Genomic DNA, 25049 nt, shown 5'->3' with positions numbered 1-25049 from the left:
AATGAAAAAAGAAAAGAAAACGATAAATTACCCTGTATGTGGTATTCTGTTATAGCAGCACAAAACAGACTAAAACAAAAGACATGCTCCTGGCTGGTCCCTTGCCATCTCTAAAAATTGGCTAGCCCTGAGAAGGGCAGTGTCTCCAGCCAATAATGTTTTAAAAGATGTAAAAACATCATAATACACAGAAAATAAAATGTCTATATGCTATACATCCCCATTCAGTGATAGGAAGGAGTTCCCCTCTCTCTCCTCTATGGTGGGGATAGAAGTGGTTTAATAAAGAACTAGGATTTTCATCACTCTTCAGTAGTAACAACCTCCCCCCTTCATTATCCTCCTCATCCTCATGTCAGCAGAGGCCAGGAAAGTAATGAGGTGCACCCTTCCCTGTTCCAGCCATAGTGGTGTCAGCCTGAACTCCCAGCTCCACTCATCAGTTATGCCCACCACAGTGTTGTCAACGGAGGCTGAATGGGAAGTCTAAATTTCAGTCCCCACTTGGCAGTAGGCAGCACCTCCCCTTACCACCAGTGTAGTGTCAAAGGAGGTCTGCTTAAACACAAGATGGAAGTAAGATCCAATGTCTTATAATGCATCTAAAATGTCCAAGATACAATCAAAAATCAATCACTCGTCATACCAAAAATCAGGTAACTCTAAATTGGAATGAGAAAGGACGATAGATACCAACACTGAGATGACACAAATGTTGGAATTATCTGACAAAGATTTTAAAACAAGTATCATAAAAATGCTTCAACAAGCAATTACTAACATGCTTAAAACAAATGAAAAAATGGAACATCTCAGCAAACAAATAGATGTAAAGAGCTGAATGGAGCTCAGAACTGAAAAATGTAATAATCAAATAAAATAAAATAAATTAAATGGGCTCAACAGCAAAACCAAGAAGAAAAGGGGGGAAAAACCTGCGAACTTGGAGATAGAACAATAGAAATTACTCAAACTGAACAAGAGAGAAAAGAGACTGAAAAAAATAACAGAGGGTTAGGGATTTGTGGAATAGCAAAAAAGATAAAACATTCATGTCATCAGAGTCCTAGAAGGAAAGGAGAAAGAGAAAGAGGGCAGGACTGGAAAAGTACTTGGGGACATTATGGCTGAACATTTTTCCAAACTTGATAAAGTCATCAACCTACAAATTCAAGAAGCTGAGTGAACCTCAAAAAGATAAACTCAAGGAAATTCGTGGCAAAACACATCAAAGTCAAAATTCTCAAAACTAAAGACAATTTAAAAAATTGAAAGTATTGAGAGAAAAATGGCATCTTACCTACAGTTAACAATAAAAAAAAAGCATTGACTCAAAGTTAGAAAAGTAACAATGAACCACAAAAAGGCAAAAGAACTTATTAAAAATAAAAGCAAAAAACGTTTGAAACATCAAACATTAAATTAAATTAGAAAGATGGTTCTTTTAAAAGAATAAAATAAAATAGAAAAACCACAACAACCTAAGATAGTGGGGAGAAAAAAGACAAATAAAAGCCCAAATACATAAAATTAATCAACTGGGGAAATGCAACACAGACAAAATTAAAAGAATAATGACAGACTATCCTGGTCAACTCTGTGAACATCAATTTAAAAACTTAGATGAAACAGATAACTTTCTAAGGAAAAATAATTTAATAAAACTAAACACAAAAGAAAGAAAGATTTTCCTAAGGGGACCAATATCCATAGGATAAATAAAGTCAACAAAAAGCTACTATCACTCTCATCAGAAAAGTCCCAGGTCCAGATGGTTTCACAGAATAATTCTACCAAACCTCTAAAGAAAAACAGTTATAATACTGTATCACTTTTCAAGAACATAGAAAAAGTAAAACATCCAAATTGTTTTTATGAGCTTAGTATATATAACATTTTTATCAATGCCTAAAGACTGTATGGTCTTATGTTTTTTTCTATGCATAGAAAAAAAGCCTCAGAGTCCTCACTTATAACTAACAATAGAAAAATCCTAAGCAAAACTGGCAAAAAAGAATTCAGCAGCACATTAAAAGAAAAATAAATCACTTCTGAAGTTTATTACAGAAATGTAAAATTAGGAAAGTTACTAAAATAAATAATCATACTAAGCCACCTAAAAAGACCACATCATCATCGTACTAAAAAGATACTTACATTATTTAGCATTATTTGTATTTAAAAAGCTCAATCAAAGAGGGACTGCAGGAAATATACGTACCTTACTTATTTACATATAAAACAAGCATCATTCTTACTGGGGAAACACTACCTAATATTTTATATGTATTTATTGCACCCTACTATGTTCTAGATGTTGTTCTGGTAAAGACATCCCTGCACTCAAAAAGCTCACATTCTGATGGGATGAACAATAAACAAAATTGTCATATAGTGTTAAGTGTTAAGGAGAAAGATTAAAGAAGAAAAGCAGGATATGAAATGTAGGTGCAGGGGTGAGGAGTGTTTAAATTTATGCAGAGTTGCTAGGGAAGGCTTCACTGTAGTCACTTTTGAGTCAACATTTGAAGGACAGGAACTTGTTGCATGCAGACAGAACATGTACAAAGGCACTACAGTAGCAGCTCACCTCTGTTTGAGGGAGTGAAGTGGGCAGAGAACTGCACTGAAAAGGTTAAGGAGTGGAAGAAAGAGGAGAGTAGTAAATGAGGTGGAAGAAATAACAAGAGTTTCAGTTTTCAGATCACATCAAGCAATAGATAAGACTCCACTGGAGAGTTTCAAGCAGAGACTGACATTTTAACAGGATCACTCTGGCTGTTATAATAAGAAGAGAATACATAGAGAAACAAGAGAAAAAATAAGAAGGCCAAGTTGGGATGCTAATATTAATACAATATGTAAGTAAGAGATAATGGTGCCTTGGACATGGGTGGTGAAAGAGGGTTGTGAGAACTGGTAGAATTGTAGACTGATTTTGAAGGCAGAACTAAAATGATTTGCCAAAGGGTCAGATATGGGGTGTGAGAAAAAGACAGGAAAAGAGAGTTGTGATTACCTTAGATGAAAATCTCAAAAGGAACTGGTTTGGTGGCAAATGTGAAATTTGAGATGGCTTTTAGACATCCAAACAGATGCCAAGTAGGTAATTAGATATAAATTATCTGGAGGTCAGAGGAGATGGTCAGGCTGGAGTTACAAATTTGAAAGTCATCAGTGTACAGTAGTAATTAAAACCATAAGATAGAATAAAATTATTTAGGAGGAGTGAATGTAGATAGAAAAGAGAAGTCCAAGAACTGAGTCACAAGGCATTCCCAAAACTTAGGAAAATAAAGAGAAACCAGCAAACAGACTGAAAAGGAATAGCCAGAAAGGCAGGAAGAGACTTAGGAGAGTATGGTATTCTAAAAGTCACGTGAAGTCAATGCAAGAACCAAGAATTATCCATGGGTTTTCGCAACATGGACATCAATGGTGACTTTCAGGATTTAGTGGATTGGTGGTGAAAACCCAATTGGAATGGGATCAAGAGAAACTACAGATAGTGAATAAATCTCTCAAAAAGCTTTGCTGTAAAGGCAAGAAGAGAGCTGAGATAGTAGCTGGGAAGTAGGTGAAATAAGAGGTTTATTATTATTTTTTTTTAAGATGAGAGATGATAACATTTTTGCATCCTGATGGGAATAATCCAGAAGGGAGGGAAAAAATTAATGATGCAAGAGGGAAAGGCACTCTACACTAACACAAGCCAACAGCAAAGGACAACCCAAGTGTCCAACAATAGGAGCCTAGTGAGGTAGATTACAAGTCCACTCTAGATCTATCCAAAGCAGCACCAAAAGAGAATGAGAAATCACTCCACATAATCATATGGAGAGATCCCCAAGATATGTCACATAAAAAGGTATAGAACATCTGGTATAGCATGCTATCTTTTGTGTAAAGAAGTAAGAAAATATTTATTTTGTTTGTTTGTTTTTATATAAAGAAACAGATGAAAGCAATCACCTGCATGAGGTACAAGAAGACAGAATGGAGAAGAAAGTAGCTGAAGGCGGACAAAAGCATGTGTGAAATTTATTCTATACTTTTCTTATCTCGTTCTGATGTTAGGACAGTACGTCTATATGACCCATCACCTGCCCCACTTAATAACAACTAGAAGGAATAAGAATTTTAAAGCTTGGTATGCAAAAGTTAGTCTGTTAAACAGTAAGTTCAAGAAGGTAGCTACCAAGATGGTATACTGCCTTCACCTCCAGCTTCTCCATCTACCTGCTGTCCAGTTTTTACTTTTCCTTAATCTAGATGTTGACCTTAGCCCTCTGAATTCTCCAAAAAGAACCATATGAAAAGCATTTGGGAAACTTAGAATTTGTTTTAGAAAACAGTATAAAGTAGGACCAGCCTCTATTTTTTTCCCCAGTTTTTCCATTGTGTCCATCTTTAAAACAAACAAACAAAAAACAAAAACCCCAAAGTCTTTCCTCACTTAAAATGCTTCCTTTCTACTAATGTCTTTATGTTTCTGAGTCCGTTTAGGAGCTCAGAATGTTCCACTAACCTGTCTAATCCTGTTACTTTTAATAAAAACCTAATTTTCATACGACATTTTCAATAACCGATTATACAAAATGATAATATGCTGTTAGCCAGTTAAAACTGATATTATCATCAGTCCTTTGCACAAAACTTGAAATGTGAATCTCTAACCTTGATGTTATTTAAATAATCTCAGTGATCCTCAGTCATGTAAAGAATGACACTATTTACATATAAATTCTACTTACCTCAGAAAGACTGCTCATTTCAATTGCAGTTATCAAGTTATTGTTCATGAGAGCTTCTATGTCTATAAGCTTCTTATTCTGCACATGTAAAATAAAGACCCCTTTTAATCAGTTAAGACTTGTAGTTTATTATAATATCAAGCATTTATGAATGCCATCCATGTAAGAAAACTTAAAAAATAATTGATATCACATTGAGCTAAAAATTGAGATAACATTCAGCTAAAATGGTACATTATATAGTACCAAATAGTATTATACAGTCCAAATAGTCATACATATCATACATACATACATGTACACACACACACACACGTTGAATGCTTTAGAACTAATAATTATAAGTTTTCCTATAAACATTTTTCTATCTTCTCATAATAATATATCACATGGCAAGAGAACAGTTTGTCAGCCACAGGAATTTAACCCACAAGTAGGGTAGGTCCTTTTTCCATTATAAATAAGTCCTACTCATTTTAGATTTAGATCTATAGTTGCAGCCTAGCTAATCATTGGCTCTCACTGCCCTGTCTGTGAACAGAGTTGAAATTTGGAAGGAAAAGAAACAACTATAATCCTCATTCTGTTTAGCTTGTAGCCAGGTAAATGCTGAGATTAAAAAAGAATAACAACATTCTGGGAATTCCTTTCCTTTCAAGAACACTGGAAGAACTATGACCATCTTTTAAAAATGTATTAATGTACCAAGCTTTGTTTATTATTAGCAATCGAATGTTGGTCAAGGTATTATACTGGTTTACATAGCACACAAGCACACATTTAGAATGTAGATTTAAAACACATATTTTATTACCCATTAACAGTTTGTCCTTTAACATAGACTTACATGACATACTGACTTTCAATAATTTTTCACAATTGGAGATTTGAAAAATATTTTTAGAGCTTCTATAATAATGCAGCTAAAAGATTTAAGTTATAATTAGAATTCAAAAACAATATAGCTTACATACCAAGTTATTTAGCTTTAGGCGAAGAAATGTGTTCTCAAAATTCAGTTTCTCTACTTCTTTTTGCAATAGCATCTTTTCAGTTGTAATTCTTCGAGAGTTCTCTTTTTCTCTACTAAGAGCCTGAGCTAATGCCCTGTTGTTGTGCTTTAAAGATATTTTGAAAATAGAAGAATTATCTGTAAAAAAGATTTTTAAAATGAGTTAATATTGAACTTATACCTTAAGAAATTTTTATATTCCTTAGTAAAACATTAGACAAAATGCATTTCACAAGTTTTAACTGAAGATTAGAAAAGGGAATAACAATACAGATGTAGTTTTGAGAAAAATAAACCGAGTTTAGAGCTGAAGAAATGAAAGCTAGACAGAAGATGAAGAATTCAAGAGTTGTGAGGAATGCGGAATATGTATAAAAAGGAATAAGAGGACTGCAGCACAGACACAGGATTCTACATAATTAGATCAGTCACAAAAACTAAATCTTGATACTTGCTGCTCTACCTGCTCTCCTACCTTTGACTAGTAGACAGAATGGAGAAACTGATTCTGCAGCTCTAACTGGAAATGTCCCATAGGAATGAGGGTAGCCAATCTGTGAAAATTCTAAAGCCGGCTTCTACAGCTCCAGAACTGAACAAATTATTTAATACTCCCAACATCCATTTTTAAACTTTGAGTGATAGAGGCATACTTACTCTAATGTTAGACAGATAATCTAAACCCCACGGGACCTTTTACTGCCATCTAAAAGATTCGACCTCTTATTTCTAGGCATCTACTGCAATCTAAACTTGACTCCTCTTTAAAAGCACTATGTAAATATGATTTAAATCACTCCTGAAATGCTTTTCTGTTGGAAGCAAAGAAATTTCATTGTGAATTCCTTGGTAAAGCTTACCTTAAATATAGTGTATTCCCTTAGTACATTTAAAACATCATTATATTTTCATAATTTTAACTTACATGTCACTATTCAATAACATATGCCACTGAATAAAAGTCTAGTGTGTGTGAAATAAGTTTTATAAAATTTAATAACATTTTATAAATACTCAGGGAAAACTTGGGATTCTGCAAAACAGGGTCCAAAACAGTACTTTACCTTTGGCACAGAGAGAGTAGTTTTAGATGGCCATCCTTGGCACAGCAAATAGAAACTGACTACAACAAGCTTAGGATTTCCAGAAGATAAAGAGTAATAACATTTTCCTGTTGTACTCCTCAAAGTCAGCATATTCCTTCATAACAGGGGGTGTGGAATAGTCTTGCCAAAGGGAGTAAGCAAGAGCCAGTATAAGGAGTGGCCCTAGAGACCTGGGTGGGAGCTGCATCATGATTTACAGGAACCCAGGAGGCTGGGTTGTTTTAGAAGGCACACGTGATTGTCCTTTGCAGGAGCTATATCAGCAGATAATGTGACTAAAAGGATACCTCCCCAACTCCTGCTAAGATGGGTATGAACATTGAGATAATTTTCAGAAGTAATGAAAATTTATCTTGGGGAGTTTTCCCACCTCCTTTTTTTTGTGCCCTTCTGATGCCTTAACTCCAGAATTCATGAAATTCCATTTCCAAAGTACTCAGTATCTTCATAAGATTGCCTATATAAAGTCACATATATATATATATACACACACACACGTATATATATACGTGTATATATATATATATATAAGCATCCAGTGTGAGCCCACCTCCTCTAGGCTACCCATCATCCAGCTGCCATGACATGCCAGAACAACCTGCTACTCTTATTACATCTTTTCCAGAAAAGTCATGTTGGTATTTTTTTTGTGCGCTGTATAAAGTAGCTGTCTTGGGTCACCGCAGCCTCACTGCTGAAAATTCAGCTGTGTCATACTTAGGGTAAATCATCAAAACCACCCAACTGACAGGAGTTGAAGGAGATAGGAAGGATCAAATTTAAAAAGTTAACAGTTAACAAAATAGTCATTTTAGTAATTTTCTGTACTTGATAAAATAAGGTAGCAAATATATAACAATTCTGGGGAAAAGTTAAAACGTGAGTGTATTTTAAAACTGATGGCACTTACTTAGTATTTTTGTTTTTATTTTTGAAGCAAGAGAAACATTCAACTTAGCAGTCTTTGAAATTCTTTTGTCTTTCACATGTCTCTTAATTCCTGAGGTAAAAAGTGAGCCAGTTTCCATCACTGGGCACTCCATCACTGAAGTGAAAGAAAAAAAAAATCATAGTATTGATTAATAAAAGAAAAAGGATAACTGATAAATACATTTTAAAAAGTAACAATCATGACTTAATATACTTTGTGCATTAAGTATTTGCTAAACTTTGTATAAAATCTGAAAGTATGAATGTAATCAAAAGTGGCTTAAGGTATAATCCAAAAAGGTAAATGATTATTTTTTTCATTTAAACCTACATTAATCATCTATGTACCAGGTGCAGGGGACAGATGACAGGATATGGTCTCTGCCCTCACGGAATGCATGGTACAATGTGGGTACAGACAGTGCTTTCATACAATGTAAGAAGTGTAACCTTAGAGATATACATAGAGTTTAAAGGAAGTACGGAAGAGATATACCCAATCCAAGGTGGGGAAGGGGGTTGGAGAAATAGGAAACCTTAAATTTGTCTATTAGATTTATGGCCTATTATAGAAACAGGAAGATAAAGAAATCATTACATTATAGTATTACAAGAGTAATGGCTACAATACACAATGCAGAGGAGAAGTGATTAACTGTGCCTGGGCAGGGGAAAAGGATCAGAGATAGCTTCACTGAGAAGGAGCAGTTGATGTTGAGCCATGTAAGACCAACCTCCCCATGCCTCCATTTCCTCCCCAAGCCTCCTTGCCTCCATCTGAAGAGATCTTAAAAAAAACAACAACAACAACAACAAAAAAAAAACCCGTCACCTGCACCTGCCTAACCCTCAATACTCAGCCTCCCCACCACTTCCTGCCTTGAGTCCACAGGACTCAACTCACTATGTCAATCCAGGACTCAGCTCACTTTGTCAATCATGGCAAGAATCCCTCAACTCCTGGGTCAGGTTCATCCCCCTCACTCGAATCCCCTAAGCTCTACACATTCCTCATCTGGTCCTGTGGTAAGCTGGAAAATGGTCCCCCAAAGTTATTAGATCCCTTTAATTCTAAACCTCATCTGGAAAAAGGGCCTTTGCAGATTTGAATAAGTTGAGGATCTTCTAATGGGGAGATTATCCTGGATTATCCAGGCAGGCCTAAATACTATCACAAGAGTCCTTACAAGAGACAGCAGAGACAGGAGTGATGCAGCCACATGTCAAGGACTGCCAGCAGCCATCAGGAACTGACAAAGCAAGGAACAGATTCTCCTGAAGAGCCTCCAGAGAGAGTACAGCTGCAAATACACCTTGAGGTGGGAAAACCAGTGATAACTGAATTTAGACTTCTGGCCTCCAGAACTGTGGGGAAATACATTTCAGTTGTTTTAAGTACCTCATTTATGATAATTTGTTACAGCTGCCAAAGGAAATGCATACAGCCTGCCTATTTTACCCTTGTCAGACTCATGAGGTCCTCTAGAACTCACATTCCATCATCAACCAAACCTCTACAGCCTCAATCTCTTCTCTGAATGTTCCCTTCATCTTCTTGAACCACCGTCTCCCCTGAGGACACAGATTCTCCTGCAGTCCTGTCAGGCAGGGGCTGTTTTCCCTCCCACACCCCTTCTAGAGGCTACAACACATTCATGCGTGCAGACCATTCATCTTCCCTCCTCCCTAAAAATTCCCATCCTTGAATATACTGCCACTAGACTCTATTACCCCTTTCCCTTCACTGCTGTTATCAATCCCTGGGTCACTCCTCTTTATGAATTATTTCATATCCTCACTCACTGTTATTCTCTCTCAGAACACTGAAGCAGCCTGTGGAGAACTTTCTGAAAACTTCCATTGCAATTACCCACAAAGCATACCTGTATCTGTGTATCTGTTTTCTCTCCTGTTTTTAGGGATCAACTGTGTTCCTAGATACAGATCCATGCACTGGATCCCAGGCCTTCCTGCCTCCTTAAAGACATCATTCCAACAATTCTTTCCCTATATCATCAGTTTTTTCCTTTTCCACTGGACCATTCTCATCAATATACAAACACACTGCTATTTCCTCACCTTAAAGAACCCTCTTTTGTTCCCACTTCATACTCAGACTACCACTCCAATTCTCTGCAGACCTTTACAGCAAATCTCCTTGAAAAAATTGTCTATACTCAGTTTCCAACCTTCTCATAAACCTACTTCAATCAGGCCTTCACTTGGACTATTCCACCAAAACTGCTTTTTTCCAAGATCTCTGATGACTTCTGTGCTGCTAAATCTAATAGTCAATTCTCAGTCTTCATCTAACTTGATCTATCAGCAGCATTTTAATGTGGTTAATTTCTCCTTCCTCAAAAATTGTATTTCCTTGGCTTCTAGAACATCAAAGTCCTACGTTTTTTTCCTACCTACCTACCTACCTGTTCCTCCTCTGTCTCTTTTACAGGTTCTTCCAACCTCTAACAGGGTCTTTCCTTGAACTTCCTCTCTTTATCTACACTACCTTCTTTGGTGATTTCATACAGTCTCATCACTTAAAATACCAGCCAGATGCCAAGGACTCCATAATTATGTCCTCAGTTTGGATCTCTTTCCTGAACTCTGGATTCATATACCCAACTGTCTACTCCACAATTTCACTTGAATAACTAAAGTAGATGCACCACATTTAACTTCACCAAACCTGCTTCACTCAGAGCATTTTCTATTTCAGTTCATGGTAACTTCATCCTTTCAGTTGCTCAGGTCAAAAATCTCTCTCATATCTCAACTTATACCTTCACAATATATTTAGAATCTGACCAATTCTCAGTATGTCCATTGCTGCCAACCTAGTCAGAGTCACTACCATGTCTCACTTGAGTTTCTGCAACAGGCTTTGACTCCCTATTTCCACTGCTGCTGTCCCTACAGTGAATTAATTTATACAATCTAAAACTCTCCCACAGTTCCCACTTCTCTCCAAAGTCCTTAGTACGGTCTCTCCACTAGCTCTGCACTTCTCTAATTTGAACTCCTCCTCCTCTCCCTCTATCGCATTCCCCTCAGGCCATACTGGCCACCAAGATCTAGCTGTTTGGAGCATATGCCAGGCATTCTTCAGCCTCAGGTCCTTTATACTGGTTATTCTGCATTTAGAATAAATGCTGTTTAGAAACATCTTCTTCCAGATATACAAATGGCCCATTCACTCCCCTCCATCAAGTCTCTTCAAATGTCACCTTCTCAGTGAGGTCGCTTAAAACTGTAGCTCCAGGCCGGGTGCAGTGGCTCATGCCAGCAATCCCAGCACTTTGGGAGGCTGAGGTGGGTGGATCACCTGAGGTCAGGAGTTCGAGACCAGCCTAGCCAACATGGTGAAACCCGTCTCTACTAAAAATACAAAAAAATTAGCTGGGCATGGTGGCGGGTGCCTGTAATCCCAGGTACTCAGGAGGCTGAGGCAAGAGAAACGCTTGAACCTGGGAGGTGGAGGCTGCAGTGAGCTGAGATCAAATCATGGCACTCCAGCCTGGGTGACAGAGTGAGCCTCTGTCTCAAAAACAAAACACAAAACAAAACTGTAGCTCCTTCCCCCAACATCTATCACTATCTAACATACTATAGATTTATTTATTGTCTGTCTTCCCCAACTAGAATTTAAATTCTAGGAGGTCATGGATTTTTACGTTTTATTCACTGATATATTCCCCAGCTCATGGAATAGTGCCTTACAAATGATATCAACACAGTAAATATTTGTTGAATGAATAAGTAAGTCTTAGAAACTAAGAACTTGTCAGGCATCAAGATTAGGAAGGGCATTCCAGGAAGAAAGAATGGCATGTGTAAATGCATGAAAATGAAACATTTAAGAAAATACAAGTGGTCCCTTGATGCTGGAATGCTATGACCTGATTTCCCTGCTTCCCTTTACAGCAAAACTCCTTTAGAGAGTTGTCTATACTTGCTGTCTCCAATTCATCTCCTCCCAGTCTCTCTTGATCCACTACAATGAAATTTCTGCTGTCACCACTACTATATGGAAACTGTTCATTAAGGTCACTGAATTACTATGTTGTTAAATCAAATACTGTGGTCAGGCCTAGTCTCTTTTTACTTGATCTGTGAAAAGCATTTAATATCAAGTCATTCCTTCCTTTTGAAATACGCTCTTCACTTGGTTGCAAAATAGCACATTCTTCTGTTTGTTCTGAGGCAGGATTTTCTCCTGCCTCGCTGACCACTTCTCAGTCTCTCTTGCTGGTTATTCTTCATCTCTCTAACCTCTTACCACTGGAGTGCCCTAGATCTCAGTCCTTGGATCTCATCTCTTTTATATTTACATATACTCCCTGGTCTATCAGCCAGTGTCCTGGCTTTTAAATCGAAATGCTGATAACTCTCAAATTTGTGTTCCCAATCTAGACTTTTCCCTTGAACTCCAGATTTATTCATCCAACTGCCTACTACTCATCTCCAACTAGGATTTCTAACACACATCTCAAATTTAACATGTCCTAAACTCCCCCCACCCCAACCTACTTCACCATGTCCTCCCTAGCTCACTTAATGACAACTCCATCCTTTCAGCTGCTCAGGTCAGAAAGTTCTCTTTCATATCCCACATCTATTCTATCATCAATTATGCTGGCCCAGCTTTCACAATGCATCCACCTGGGCTACTTACCACTATTTCTACTGCTACCACTTTGATCCAAGTTGCCATTCTCTCTCATGTACATTATTTGCTATAGCTACATGAATGGTGTTCCCTGCCTCCATTTTCTCCCTGACTATCTATTCTTAACCTAGCAACCACAATGATTCTTTTAAAGCTTAAGTAAATTCATGTTACTCCCATGTTAAAAAAACTCTCCAGTAGCTTTCCATCTCACTCAATCTTTAAAATGGCCTAGAAAGTACTATACAATTTGACACTTCTCTTCCCCAATTCATCATCAGTGAACCTTTCTAATCCTTTTCATTAATCTTCCTCTTGCTCAATAATCTCTGGCCACACTGCCTACCTTGACATGCTCTAAAGCAGAAACTTTTATTCTTTTTTCCCTTTGTATCAACTCTTCCTTCAAATGACCACAGAGCTTGCTCACTTCCTTCGAGCATTTGCCAAAATGTCACTTTCTTAGTGAGCCTTCCCAGTCCAAACTACTTACCCCCATTCTCCCCTTCTGTTTTATTTTTCTCCATTAACTTATCAATGTCTAAGATAAAATTAAATAGTTTACTTAACTTATTATCTGTTTTCTCCTACTAAATTGTAAGTTCAATGAGGGCATAAACTTTTGTCAAGTTTGCTTCTGTACCTTAGTACAGAAATGTGCCTGCCACATAGCAGCTGCTGGATAAACATTTGTGGAAGAAGTGACTATGAATGAATGGAAGAACTTTCCAATAGAAAAACTGCCCACTCTTGGAATGGGTCTCCTTTGAAAGTGTTAAGCAGATGTTGGAAGGTGTCAAGCAAATAACGGAAAGATGGTTTTAGAAGAAATTTCTGCAATGGGGAATAAGTTGAACCAGAAACCTTTCAAGATTAAGGCTCAACCGTTCTTTTAAACGTTTTGCCAGAAAGAAACTTTAAAATCAAAGATTACTATCTATCTCAAAGACAGCAGAACACAGAAACTCCCCACAAACTGTTTCATCTCACACACCTGAAAGGGATCCTAACATAGAAATCTAGTTCATCTCCCAAAAAATCCAGTCTGGAATACCAAATCTCATTTTACTAATTAGGAAAACACAGCTGGATTGCCCTCCCTAATAAGCTGGTTCTGACACAATTCCTTAATTTAATAAATGACACTGTCAATCGCCTATTCAAATCCTCATGCCAGAAATCTCGAGTGTTCCTTGACACTGCCCTGCAACCCCCTACATCAATGACCTCACCAAGGGAAACTTTAGGAGCCAGAACCAGGCATTTGGGGTACTGTTCCTGGGTAATTTACCATATAGACACTGAGACATTATGATAGTGATTACAACTGTGTTGGAGCTCCAGTTACAACGTTTCATAGCTACGTGATCTCAACACCTCTTCGTCTCAATTTCCAGATTTATAAAACCATAAAAAATAAGGGCATCTCCTTGTAGGGACTAAATGAGTCAATGTATGTACAGTGTCTAGTACGGAACCTGGTATACTGTCAGCACTCAATACCAGCACTCTGTGACACTTGTCCGGCCAGCATCTCGACTGTCTCTAAATACGAAATACTCAGTTCCACAACCAATTCTCCTGAATCGGATACCTCATCTAAAAAAATCATTGTCCCTATTCTCTACTGAAATCCTACCTGTACATCAAGCAGCTCAAGTTCTAAGTTCCAAGTTCTCCCCAGTCTTCCATCACCCTTTCGCCTTCAGCCAGCCTCTCGAAGGAGAGGGCTCCTTCGAGAACTTTGGCACGCAGTCTCTAACATTCATTCCACAGACACGTACTGAGCGCTCACAATGCCCTAGAAACTGTTCAAGAGAGTAGAGCAGTCCCAGAGACAGAAATATCTTCCCTTAAGTAGCAGACCTAACTGGTGGCTCTCCCCGCTCGCCCTGCCGGAGGCTCAAATCTCAGAAACAAGAGGCAGCGACTCAAAGCCAAAACAGGACTCCGTCAACGAACCCCTCGGAGCCGGAGAGGGGCCGCCGTCCCGGATCTCGGAGGACAGAGGGCGGAAGACGAGCCGGAGACCGAGGCGGACAGCGCCTAGAGAACCGACTCAAGAACGACACCGATCCCGACAGGGAGAGGGCGGTCACATCAAATGCCGCAGGCCACTAACTTACCTCTCTTTCAGCGTGGGGCACCCCCACCCAGCTCCGGGCGCTCGGCGAGCAGCAGCGGCTGCGGCTTGGGTTTAAACGCCACAGCCGTTGGCGGTTGCCCCATCAGCCAATCGGGTCCTGCGAAGATGGCGCAAGGGAGGGCGGTTACTAGGAAGTGAAAGGCGCAAAGGGCGGGACCCCGCTGCGGGGGCAGGAAGGGGCGTGCCCAGGCGAGCTGGGGGCGGCACGGTCTGTGTGACAGGGGGGCACAGTCTTCGTGACAGGGGCGCTCTTCCGCCCCGTGTTGGTGGCGGTCCGCTGTCTCCTGAAGCGTTGATGGAAAAGGAAACGCTTCTCTGACATTCATTATCAATCACATGTCTGAAAGGCTTGACAGCCACCTCAAGTCTGTTAGGTTTATGTTGTTTACTGGGATATTACCCACCCACATCTTACCATTTCTTCTGCATCCTTGCATTTCCAACTGTGACGCCAGCACTTTTAGTTTTCACTAAAGCTCTCCCCATTTTTCTTTTAACTTTCTGGGGGAAAAGCAGCAATGACATTTCGTTGCAAACCCCGGATCTCATTAATATTTAGGTCTTGCACTAATGGTCTGTTTTAGCTGAATATACAAGAATGACGTTTTCCGTTATACACAACTACATTTTAAAAATGTATTATTCACCTTATATTCCATGTCAATTCGCTCATTTTTCGCAAATTACTTTCATAATTTTTACAAAGATTTTGGAGAAACTACAAAGAATAAAATTTCCTCTTTGTATGCCATTGGACTGAAAATGAAAATAGCTTGTTAAATCAAGGTTCCAATAATTGATTATACAGTAATGCAGTCAACTTCATATTCTTGTCAATTTTTTGTTCATTCGAAGACATTTGAGAATTACAGCTTTCCATTTTTACTTTAGATAATCTAGACAAATGATGCAAAACATGCTTTTGAGTTAAGACCTTATAGTCTAATATATATCACGATCAGTCTCCAAACAGATAGTTACGTGAATTTTGTGTAAGTAGAAAAGTATTTACTGATTGTCCAGCTGCTAAAATTCCAGAAGACAGTAAAATAAAAATTTCAATAACAGTGGTTTAGAAAGTAATATACTGGTTATAGAAATTTATGCCTTCCTAGGAGTTAACTAGCACTATATCTTGTTTACCCAGGCTGACACATTAAATGCTCAATGTATGTTATATGTTTTTTTAAATGAACCTTGTAGTGACTGTGCCATTTAATGGTTATTTAATCTTGGCCAAACCACTTAATCTCTCTGGGCTTCCGTTTCCTCATTTGTAAAATGGAGTTAATAACAGCATCCCATATATTTTTATGATGGTTTCAATCAATGGGCCCTTTTGTTCAAATACATTAATACTGCTCTCTTCCCAATGGACACATTTTGTAGTTACAGCTTCAAAACCAAAACAAATAGAAAAGGAAGACAGGAAAGTCAGAGGTAGGAGAGATGCTAAAACATTTATCAAGACATGAATACCAAGACCTCTTTTAAAAAAAAAAAAAAAGTGCTAGCCGGGCGCGGTGGCTCACGCCTGTAATCCCAGCACTTTCGGAGGCCGAAGCGGGCGGATCACGAGGTCAGGAGAGCGAGACCATCCTGGCTAACACAGTGAAACCCCGTCTCTACTAAAAATACAAAAAAATTAGCCGGGCGTGGTGGCAGGCGCCTGTAGTCCCAGCTCCTCGGGAGGCTGAGGCAGGAGAATGGCGTGAACCCGGGAGGCGGAGCTTGCAGTGAGCCAAGATCGCGCCACTGCACTCCAGCCTGGGCGACAGAGCGAGACTCCGTCTCAAAAAAAAAAAAAAAAAAAAGTGCTACCTTATCTCAGAGCAGTTGAAAGGATTTAACTGCTTTGTAAATTGTAAAACCTCTTGAAAATGTAAATTAGTATCATATACAACCATAAACCTAAAAGTATAATTAATCGGGTTAAATTTAACGTGATCTCAGCTTGCTTTTTAGTTATTTGCCTTTTGCCTCTTGGTATAATGGATAGAGGCAGGAGCCCTGGATGAGAAGTCTGGAGATGCAGTTATTATTGTTGTGGCTGAGCCATTAGCTGTGTGTTCCTTGTTTCAAGTATTTCATCTATAAAATAAACTAGTTACATTAAATGAGCTCACAGTCCTGTTGTGATACTCTCCTGCACTGGGCACTGATTTTGCTCCTCTCCATCTGTTTTCCTTTATTCTTATACTCATTAGTTGCCTGATTTTCTCTACCTAAGCATAGATTCCAGTCAATTAAAATTTGATTGTCCTAAGACACAATCACTCACACCAAAAAAGGGATGGGAAGGAAAGGAAAGAGAGAAAGTGTAATTGCCAAAAAACAAAAAACCAGAAAAACCCTCTTTAACATATCAGCATTACTAAAACAAAAATCATCCAAGAACAGTCCCTGAGTAGGAGCCAAGTAAAGAACACTGCAAATCAATAAAGCAATAAAACAAAGTAGAAGGAGTGTGCTTACATCTTATGAAACCATCTGATCTGATCATCTGTACCAGTCTGGCAGGATGAATTGCACCAAGGAAAATTAACCCAGGCTGATAGAAGCAGAAAAGAATATTGGGTGGGTTAAAGCATTTCTGGGTAGGATAGAGATACAGGCTTGGAAAGTAAGGGGAGCTTGGCAGCAGACAAGCACCTAGCCATGGTCATGCTACCAAAAATAGCCCTTTGAGGATGCAGCTGATCTTGTACAGCCAACAGTGGCACTAGATGCCACCACTGCTGCTGGGACCACTGGGACCACCACTACATATGGGAAAGTGGGCATAGTTGTGCTGCAGTTTTCCCATCACTGCTGCTTGGCATTACTAGCTCCTGTTGCTAGACCTGGTTTGGGTGTGTCTGACTCGTCAAACCTAAATCATATGCTACAAGTCCTGCCGCAAGGGAGTCCTGAACAGCCTGTGTCTGGCTTTTGTTGTTGTTTTGATGATGATGATGACTATGATGACGGTGGCTTCTTAGTGAGAGGTAACCTAGACTCATAAGGTGAGGAATTACCCAAACTCAGGAATGCATTTTGAGCTAGGCGGCCAAAAGAATGACAAAGGTTCATTTCAGTATTTTATGCAACTTTACTACAATAATTACTTTTATTTTATTTAATAGAAAGCAGTTAAATAAGCTGTGCTGGGTGATGGATAGCTAATCATTATAACAGCAGCAGATAATATTTATTAAGGGCTTATCATGTTCTAGACACTGTGTCAAGCCCTTTAAATGCCTTTTTAGTTCTCAAAATGATCCTATGTGGTAGGTACCATTATTTCCTTTTTAAAGTTGAGGAAATTGTCTCTACCTTTCTGGGTGGAACCAAGAAAGCACCAAAAATTTAAGTAACTTCTACAAGGTTTAGTTAAGTGGTGCAGCTGGTATTTGAACCCAGGCAGCCTGGCCTGAGTCTCTCAAGATAGTGAGAGAATTACTTTGTCATTTGTCACTTTAGTTTTGAGGCATGGTATCCATCATGCTAATTTCCTCATGTTTCCTGCTTGTCAGCCTCCTCTTTTTCTTCAATATACATTTATCAGGAGCCCCTTTGCACCTGGCATTTTGCTGAGGGTAAAGATAGATGAGGCAAATGTTCTTTCCTTTGGGGAGACAGTAGACAAGCAAACAATCCATTCCTGTATATTGTGATATGTAGATGTTAAGTGAGGTTTGCAAAAGATGCTATCAAAGCATTTAGGAAACAGGACAGCTACGGTGACTCACACCTGTAATCCCAGCATTTTGGGAGGCCAGGGCAGGAGGATCACTTAAGCCTAGGAGTTGAAGACTAGCCTGGGTAATTTAGCAAGACCCTTTTCTCAAGAAAGAAGGAAGGAAAGAAAGAAAGAAAGAGAGAGAGAGAAAGAAAGAAAGAAAGAGAGAAAGAAAGAAAGACACAAAGAAAGAAAGAATTGATTTAGGAAACAAAGAGCAGCTCTTAAAGAAGAGGGAAGATGAATCTTCAGGGGAAGTCACATAGCAGTGGAACCTCGAAGGCCAAGTTAGGTGGGATTCATTAGGCTGACAGCACATGGCCTGTCCCAGGAAGCAGTTCAGAGCTGCCTAGGACGCATGTGGTCAGATGGGGGGAGCAAAGGCTGAGAGGTTAGACAAAGTCAAGTAACAGAAGGATCTTAGATGCGCAGCTAAGAAGCTTTACTTTGTGTGGACAATGAAGGAAAGCAGCAGGGGTGTGGGAGGGAGCAGTGCTTAAACTCTCAAGAAGTTTAAGAAAAGGGAGTGATAAAGATCTGATTAACTCTAGAAAATCCAGGAGCGATGTTGGGGATAGATGGAAGGGGTCTTTGAGCCTTGAGGTGATTCAAGAACATTTCTGTGGTTTAGGCAAGGGCAGGGAATATGTAACAGGAGCACCAAGCTTCCTTATGTCTGACCAAGGTATATGTGTGTGTGGAAGGGAGGCTTGTCTGGAAAGGGATAAAATAATCAGGGAATTTGGTCTACCACTTGTTCAGCTAGATAACCTCTAGCCATGGTTCTCATGGCGACTCTTTTCTCTACATTACTCCAGTCCAGATGTTGGATGACACTGAGAGACCAGGGTGTAGTCTACTTCTCAACCTCCACCCTGTGCCTCTGCAGGAAGTCCGAAAAGCTTAAAGTACTCCTTTACTCAATATCTCCAGTCATAAAATCCAAACCATACAAAGTGGAGGCTTGAGGAAGGGGCCTGAAAAGATAGCTGCTGTACTCACTGGCTTTACCAGTGGACTCACACTTACATGTACCACGCTGCTGGCATGGTCCTGAAGCCCACGTCTCCAGAGTTATTTCCATATGGACATTCCCTGGCTGCTGGATGGGGTCCCAGAGACCCCCATACCCTTCCTCATCATATAGCCTTCCCTTTTCCACTCTTCATTGAAAATGCAAAGGAATAGCAGTTGTGGAAAATAATAACTCTGCTATTTAGGAGATCTAGTCGGAAATGTCCAGTAGGCTCACAGAAATAGAAATATGGAGCTGAAAAGGGATGCTTGGATTTGGGAGTCAGCAGCAAATAGTAATTAGAAATCACAAGAGTTGATTAAGTTGTGGAGGAAGAGTGTGTAGAGGCACAAGAAGAGTAGAAGGTAGAATCACGGTGAACATCAATGAATGGAGGAAAGATGAAAAGGCAGCAAGAGAGGCAGTGAGAGGTAGAAGGAGACACGTGGGAGGGCTGAGGGAGGAATGATGGTTGGGAAGGGACTGCCAACCTGGTCTTAGGCAGCAGGAAGACCTGAGTGAGAACAGTCCTGGGGTTTGACAGTTAAGGAGTCATTCCTTTTGCAGTAGAGAGGATGCAGAGATGAAAATAGACATTTCTTTGAGGATCAAGAAAGAAGTAACAATAGCTACAGGGGAATGAGGTTGGAGGGAGGGTTTGTATTTGTGAGAGCAAAATCTTGGGGCCCCAAAATTACTATGCTAAAGGGAAAAGTCAAGCTAGAAACTGTTCAGGGCAAAACTTTCCTCCCATTCTATTCAAAGTCATCCCTCTGCTCACTGAGATAAATGTACATTCTGATTGTCTCCTTCGGAAAAGCCTATCAGAAACTCAAAAGAATGCAATCATTTGTCTCTCATTTACCTGTGACCTGGAAGCCCCGTCCCTGCTTCAAGTTGTCCCCACCTTTCTGGGTGGAACCAATGTACTTCTTACATATATTGATTGATGTCTCATGCCTCCTTAAAATGTATAAAACCAAGCTGTGCCCCGACCACCTTGGGCACATGTCATCAGGACTTCCTGAGGCTGTGTCACAGGTGCGAGTCCTTAACTTTGGCAAAATAAACTTTCTAAATTAACTGAGACCTGTCTCAAATTTTTGGGGTTCACATATTCTTTCTAAAAGCTGGATAAAGGAGCTGGTAGAGGGAGAGAGGCTGACATAGGAAAGCAGTTAGTAGTGGTGAGGCAGGGGTTAGAATCAGGGCTAAGCTGTGAGCTGAAGGGTCTCCTTTTCCTTTGTGGTGGGAAGAAGAGAAGAAAGACCAGATATTGTAGGCATAGATAAGTTTGAAAACCAGAGTGCTTTGTAAGTTTTCACATTCACATAAATGTTGGACAGTTATCTTCAAAACATTTGCTTCCTTAAAAGAAAGGCAACTCTACATTTAAAATTTTTATGCTTTTATTTCAGTAAAAACTAAGGTAAGTGAAATTATTTAGGCATAAACCAAAACTTCCTTATCTCCTGTAAACAGTTTCTCTAACAGAAAGAAATAAAATAATTATAGTCATGCCCCACATTATGATGTTTCAGTCAACTACCAAACAAATATATGATGGTGGTCCCATAAGATTATAATGGAGCTAAAACATTCGTGTTGCCTAGTGACATTGTAGTCATTATAACATCATAGCACAATTCCTTTATTTTTTAAATAAATTAAGGTAGCCTAAGTGTATAGTGTTTATAAAGCCTACCCTAATATACAGTAATGTCCTGGGCCTTCACATTCATTCACCACTCACTCACTGACTCACCCAGAGCAACTTCCAGTCCTCCAAGCCCCATTCATGGTAAGTGCCCTATGCAGGTGTACCATTTTTCAAAGTCATTTATATCATATTTTTACTATACCTTTTCTATGTTTAGATACGTTTAGATATACAAATACCATTGTGTTACCATTGCCTCTAGTATTCAGTACAGTATCACTCTGTACAGGTTTGTAGCCTAGGGGTAATAGCCTACACAATATTGCCTAGGTGTATAGTAGGCTATGCCATCTAGATTTGTGTAAGTGCACTCTATGATGTTCACACAACAATGAAATTGCATAAAGATGAATTTCTCAGAACATATTCCCATCCTTAAGTGATGCATGGCTGTGTATCTGTAAGATCTATATTATTGCTTATATGACTTAGGTCTACATTCATTCCTCTTTTTTGGCTACTGAGTCTGTTTTGTACTGAAGGTAGTGTCTTGAAGTCTTTTTGTTAGTGTGTGTCTATCAGTGTTTCTTTGCATGTCCTGTAGTTTTTCCTTATAAAGGTTGCTGTTATTTGGTGAACAGAATTCATAACTGTAGTATATCCATTGTGAACTGTGGCATGAAAACATGCCCTCCTTTGTCTCATTTAATGAATTTTGGTTTAAACTTTATCTTGACATTAGTATCACAACCCCTCCTTTGTTGTTGTTTCCATTTGTCTAGTGTACGTTTGCCCATCCCTTTTTAGACTTTCTGAATCATTTTGAATCAGTCATGTCTCTTATTTTCAGCATCTTGCTTTGTGAACAAAATTGAAAATCTCTTTTGCCTTTTTTTTTTTTTTTTTTGAAACAGAGTCTCTCTCTCTGTCACCCAGGCTGGAGTGCAGTGGCATGATCTCGGCTTACTGCAACCTCTGCCTCCTGGGTTCAAGTGATTCTCCTGCCTCAACCTCCTGAGTAGATGGGATTATAGGCGCCCACCACCACACCCGGCTACTTTTTGTATTTTTAGTAGAGACGGAGTTCACCATGTTGACCAGGCTGGTCTCGAACTCCTGACCTCAGGTGATCTGCCTGCCTCGGCCTCTCAAAGTGCTAGGATTATGGGCATGAGCACATCCAGTGGAAATCTTTTGTTTTTAATAGATAAGTTAAACTCATTCATACTCATTAATATGACAGTTCGACTTATTTTGTTATACATATTTTATACTATAATAATCTTAAAACTGTGTTTTATATTTGCTGTGTTTCTTTCTTTGCATGATACTTTTTTTTGCTATTTTAATTAAAAAAATTTTTGTATTTAAGAAAGCTTACAGTTTTATTCTACTGGTTATCTTTGTACTATACTTTTTTTAAGAAACTTCATTCCCTGTTTTTTATTTAACCTTCGATTATCTGATTTTTAAATTTTAATATTGTCCCTTAACTCCTATCCATTGCCTATATCACAATTGATAAGCTTATTCTATTTTCCTCTTTCTTGTTCCCTTTTCCCATTTTCAGTTGTGTTATTTCTACTTTGTCAAAATATACTACATATAACATATGCATTAGTCCGTTCTCATGCTGCCAATAAAGATGTACCTGAGACTGGGTAATTTATAAAGTAAATGAGGTTTAATGGACTCACAGCTCCACATGGCCAAAGAGGCCTCACAATCATGGCAGAAGGTGAAGGTGGAGCAAAGGCATGTCTTACATGGTGGAAGGCAAGAGAGCGTGTGTAGGGGAACTGCCCTTTATAAAACCATCAGATCTCGTGAGACTTACTCACTATCACAAGAACAACACAGAAAAAACCCACCCCCATGATTCAATTACCTCCCAACAGGTCCCTCCCATGACACATGGGGATTATGGGAGCTAAAATTCAAGATGAGATTTGGGTGGGGACACAACCAAACCATATCAACATACAACAATATTTTGTTAGCTTTGTCCCCACCTTTGTTTAGTCTTAGGTCTACAATTAAATATAGTAAACGATCACCATCTGTCCTTTTGAGAAAGTTCTGCTACTTGGTTGAGCAGAAATCATCTTTTCAAAGATTCTTCAAGAAGGGTTCATGTATTAAAAACTCTCTAAATTTTTTCATGTTTAAAACTCATCTTTTCTTGGCTTGATATTTAATACTTGAAGAATGGGTTGCCTGGAAGTCCTTGATTCACACTTTTTTCCTTGAGTTTTTTTTTAAACTGCTGTTCCATTGTTGCCTTGCTCATATATTGTTTTTGAGCAGTCCTGTGCCAGTCTAATTCTCTTATCCTTTTAATTTCTTGATCTTTTTTCCCTTGGAGATCTTGGGGATTTTTTCTTTATCTTTGAAATCTAATAATTTTACTTGCATATGGTTTAAAGTTGACAATTCTGGGTTAATTTTCCCACATAATTGATGAGTCCTTTTGGTATATAGATTTATATATTCTTTTATATCCTGAAACATGCTTGGATTATGGTCCCAAATATTAGTTCTGTTCCTTTGTTGTTTGTGTATATCCCTTAAGGACTGCAATAATTTGTATGTTGTTTCTTCTTTGCCTGTCTTCCATTTCAACTACTTCTCTCTGAAATGTCTTCCATTTCAACCACTTCTTTTCTCTCAAAGCTTTTAGTTTTGTATCTTCTTTTCATATCTTGGTTATTTCCCTGTCCCTTATTAAGATTTTATTTAATTCTCTTTTCCTTTGGAAACTTTGCAATCTGTTCTTCACTTCTGCAGTAATTTGTCTTTTTCTTATATTTCTTTCTTGGATCTAACACACTCTCTTTTATTTCTTCCCATTTTTTGTCCATTTTTACTTTAAAATTTCTGATTCAAGGTGTTTTTTTCATATTCCCAAAAGCTTCTTTGAAGATATTTACTTCACTTTGGAGTTTATGTCAGTTTTCTTCTGCTTTGGATTCTTTTCGGGGGGAGAGGAGAATGTTCATCAGCTGACATAGTCTTGTTTTCTGTTTTCTTCTTATAATGGTTTTGCATATATTTACTCTGTTTTCACCTGTGGTAGTTAATTTTATATGTTAACTTGACTGGATCATGGAATGCCCAGCTATCTGGTTAAGTATTATTTCTGGATATGACTGTGAGAGTGCTTCTGGAAGAGACTAGCATTTAAATTGGGAGACTGAGAAAACAGACTGACCTCCCCAGTGTGGGCTGGTACCATGCATTCCACTGAGGGCCTGAACAGAACACAAAGGTAAAGGAAGCGAAGATTTGCTAGGTCTCTGCCTGTGTTTTGAGCAGGCATAGCAACCTTCACCTGCCCTGGCTCAGGGCTCATGGTTCTCAGGTCTTCACACTCAGCTTGGAATTTGTGTAGTCAGTTCTCTGGCTTTCAGGCCTTTGAGCTATACCACTGGCTTTCCTGGGTCTCCATCTTGCAGAGAGCAGATCATGAGACCTCTCAGCCTTCATATTTGTGTGAGCCAATGCTTTATATTAAATGCATATTTCTAATCTATATCTGTATCTACATCTACATATATATGCACATACTAATTATTGGTTCTGTTTATCTGGAAAACCTTGAATAATACATTATCTGTTCATTTCAAAGATTTGATATGGTTTATGAGATTTCAAGTTCAAGTGTATTCTCTTCTGCAGTGAAATACAGTTTGTCAATGGATGGCTTTTGCATGTGTACATGCATGCACATGCATGTGTATGTAGCTAAAGATTGCATATTTTTAAAGCTTTGAGGCCCAGCGCAGTGGCTCACGCCTGCAATCCCAGCACTTTGGAGGCCGAGGCAGATGGATTACTTGAGGTCAGGAGTTCGAGACCAGCCTAGCCAACATGGTGAAACCCCGTCTCTACTAAAAATACAAAAAATTAGCCAGGCATGGTGGTACATGCCTGTAATCCCAGCTACTTGGGAGGTTGAGACAGGAGAATCCCTTGAACACAGGAGGCAGAGGTTCCAGTGAGCTGAGATTGTGCCACTGCACTCCAGCTTGGGCAA

The 25049-nt window shown here is 38.9% G+C and overlaps 1 protein-coding gene across 2 annotated transcripts in view; it reads right to left on the bottom strand.

Annotated features, from left to right (window-relative positions):
- SGO2 (shugoshin 2) overlaps positions 1–16103 on the bottom strand; it is a 59016-nt gene extending 42913 nt beyond the window's left edge. The window contains exons 1-4 of one of the 2 annotated variants that reach the window (XM_024243639.2): positions 14598–16103; positions 7783–7917; positions 5729–5904; positions 4755–4832 (exon numbers count right to left, since the gene is read on the bottom strand). In XM_024243639.2, the coding sequence (XP_024099407.2) occupies positions 4755–4832; positions 5729–5904; positions 7783–7915 (387 nt within the window). In that variant the 5' untranslated portion in view covers positions 7916–7917; positions 14598–16103. The other variant, XM_024243640.3, reaches the window with a different exon arrangement.
- Between the last annotated feature and the right edge of the window lie 8946 nt (positions 16104–25049).

The sequence above is a fragment of the Pongo abelii genome, chromosome 11, assembly GCF_028885655.2.
Source record: "Pongo abelii isolate AG06213 chromosome 11, NHGRI_mPonAbe1-v2.0_pri, whole genome shotgun sequence".
NCBI classification, from domain to species: Eukaryota; Metazoa; Chordata; class Mammalia; order Primates; family Hominidae; genus Pongo; species Pongo abelii.
The sequence above is the reverse complement of the archived record's forward strand: the minus strand, read 5'-3'. Positions and strand labels throughout refer to the sequence as shown.